At 33.7% G+C, this 1,407-nt stretch overlaps 1 protein-coding gene across 1 annotated transcript; it reads right to left on the bottom strand.

The window, feature by feature from the left end:
- Positions 1 to 614: 614 nt before the first annotated feature.
- On the bottom strand, positions 615 to 1,370 carry LOC106870373 (SCAN domain-containing protein 3-like). Its single transcript, XM_014916411.1, has one exon. It carries the CDS (start codon positions 1,368 to 1,370, stop codon positions 615 to 617), a length of 756 nt encoding a protein of 251 aa, XP_014771897.1.
- Between the last annotated feature and the right edge of the window lie 37 nt (positions 1,371 to 1,407).

The following is a 1,407-nucleotide window of genomic DNA, read 5'->3' as shown; positions in this document are numbered from 1 at the left end:
TTCAGCCAACTCAAAATTTTCATCTCCTGGCTCATAATTTTCTAGGTCTACAAACCAGAGTGGAAAATCTATCTTTAATAAATCATTGTATCCATCTTTAATAAATCATTGTATCCATCTTTAATAGATCATTGTATCTTCTCTCAACGTCTACATGAAGACCTTCAAGATGGGCAATGCATGCAGCAATGCATTCTAATGTAGGAACAGTGGTGTTAAAATTTTGTAATGATGCCAAATTTTTTTTTCAAACTGTTTTTTCCAAAATTTAAATTTCCCCATATACCCTTTGCTTCTTGGAGTTGTAATGAGTCATCTGACTCTTGAACATGAGAAAGTTGATTAATGGTTCCCACAAATTCACTAGTCTTTCAAGGCTCAGGCCTTTTGACAACCATCTTACTTCTGTGTGAAGCAATAGGGTTTTAAAATCTCCATCTTCACAGAATTGCATGAAAAATCTATCATTCACTGAGTTTGATTTGACAAAGTTAATTGCATGTATGACAGTGTTGAGTGCTTCTTCCATGTGTCTTCCAATATTCTTAGCAACCAAATGCTGTTTGTGGATAATGCAATGTATATAAAAAATGTGAGGAGCAACTGATTTCATTCTAGAAACAAAGCCTTTCACTTTTCCAGTGAAAGGCTCCATCTGATGCAATGTTGATCAAATTAGTCAATTTATCATCAAAATACTGCATTACTTCATTGAATATATCTTCTCCATTAGTAGTTTCAGACAAACTTTTAATGAGTAACATTTCTTCCCTTATACCATCTTCATGGATGAATCTGACATAGACCAGAAGGATAGCTTGGTTATGACTTGTGCTATCATCAACCTGGATAGAAAAATTTGTCTTTTGGAGAATTTCCACAATCTTCTCCTCAATAAAATTAGACATTTCATCCTGTCTTCTTGTAATTGTGTTATTTGAAAGTGGAATTGTACTCAGAGTAGATGCAGCATCTTTTCCCAGAACCTCATTTGCACAAGCTATCATAGCAGGCTTGACAAGTTTTTTACCATAAATCTGAGGTGCTGCAACCTTGGCAATAATTTCAGAAACCAAATGACTTGGTTTGAGTGTCTTTGCTTTTTCAGTATTTATCTTCTTTACAAAGTCAGGTAGTTTGATTGGCTGTATTTTCTTTTTATTCTCAAAATATTCCCTACCTTTACCCACAGATGATGGATGCCTTAATTTCCAGTGTTGTTTCAGTTTAACTTTCTTCATGGGATGATTTCTCATGATGGCATCACATTCAAGACACATAGGTTTTGAGTCTACAGATGCAAAACCAAACATGATAAAATCTTCTTTGTAGTTCCTCAGTTTTGCCTTTTTAACAGTTAGTTCAGACATTATTACAACTGATCTTAAAAAAATAAAAATAATAAAT

The sequence above is a fragment of the Octopus bimaculoides genome, chromosome 9 (assembly GCF_001194135.2).
Source record: "Octopus bimaculoides isolate UCB-OBI-ISO-001 chromosome 9, ASM119413v2, whole genome shotgun sequence".
Taxonomy (NCBI): Eukaryota; Metazoa; Mollusca; class Cephalopoda; order Octopoda; family Octopodidae; genus Octopus; species Octopus bimaculoides.
Note: the sequence above shows the minus strand (reverse complement) of the source record. Positions and strands in the feature narration are given on the sequence as shown.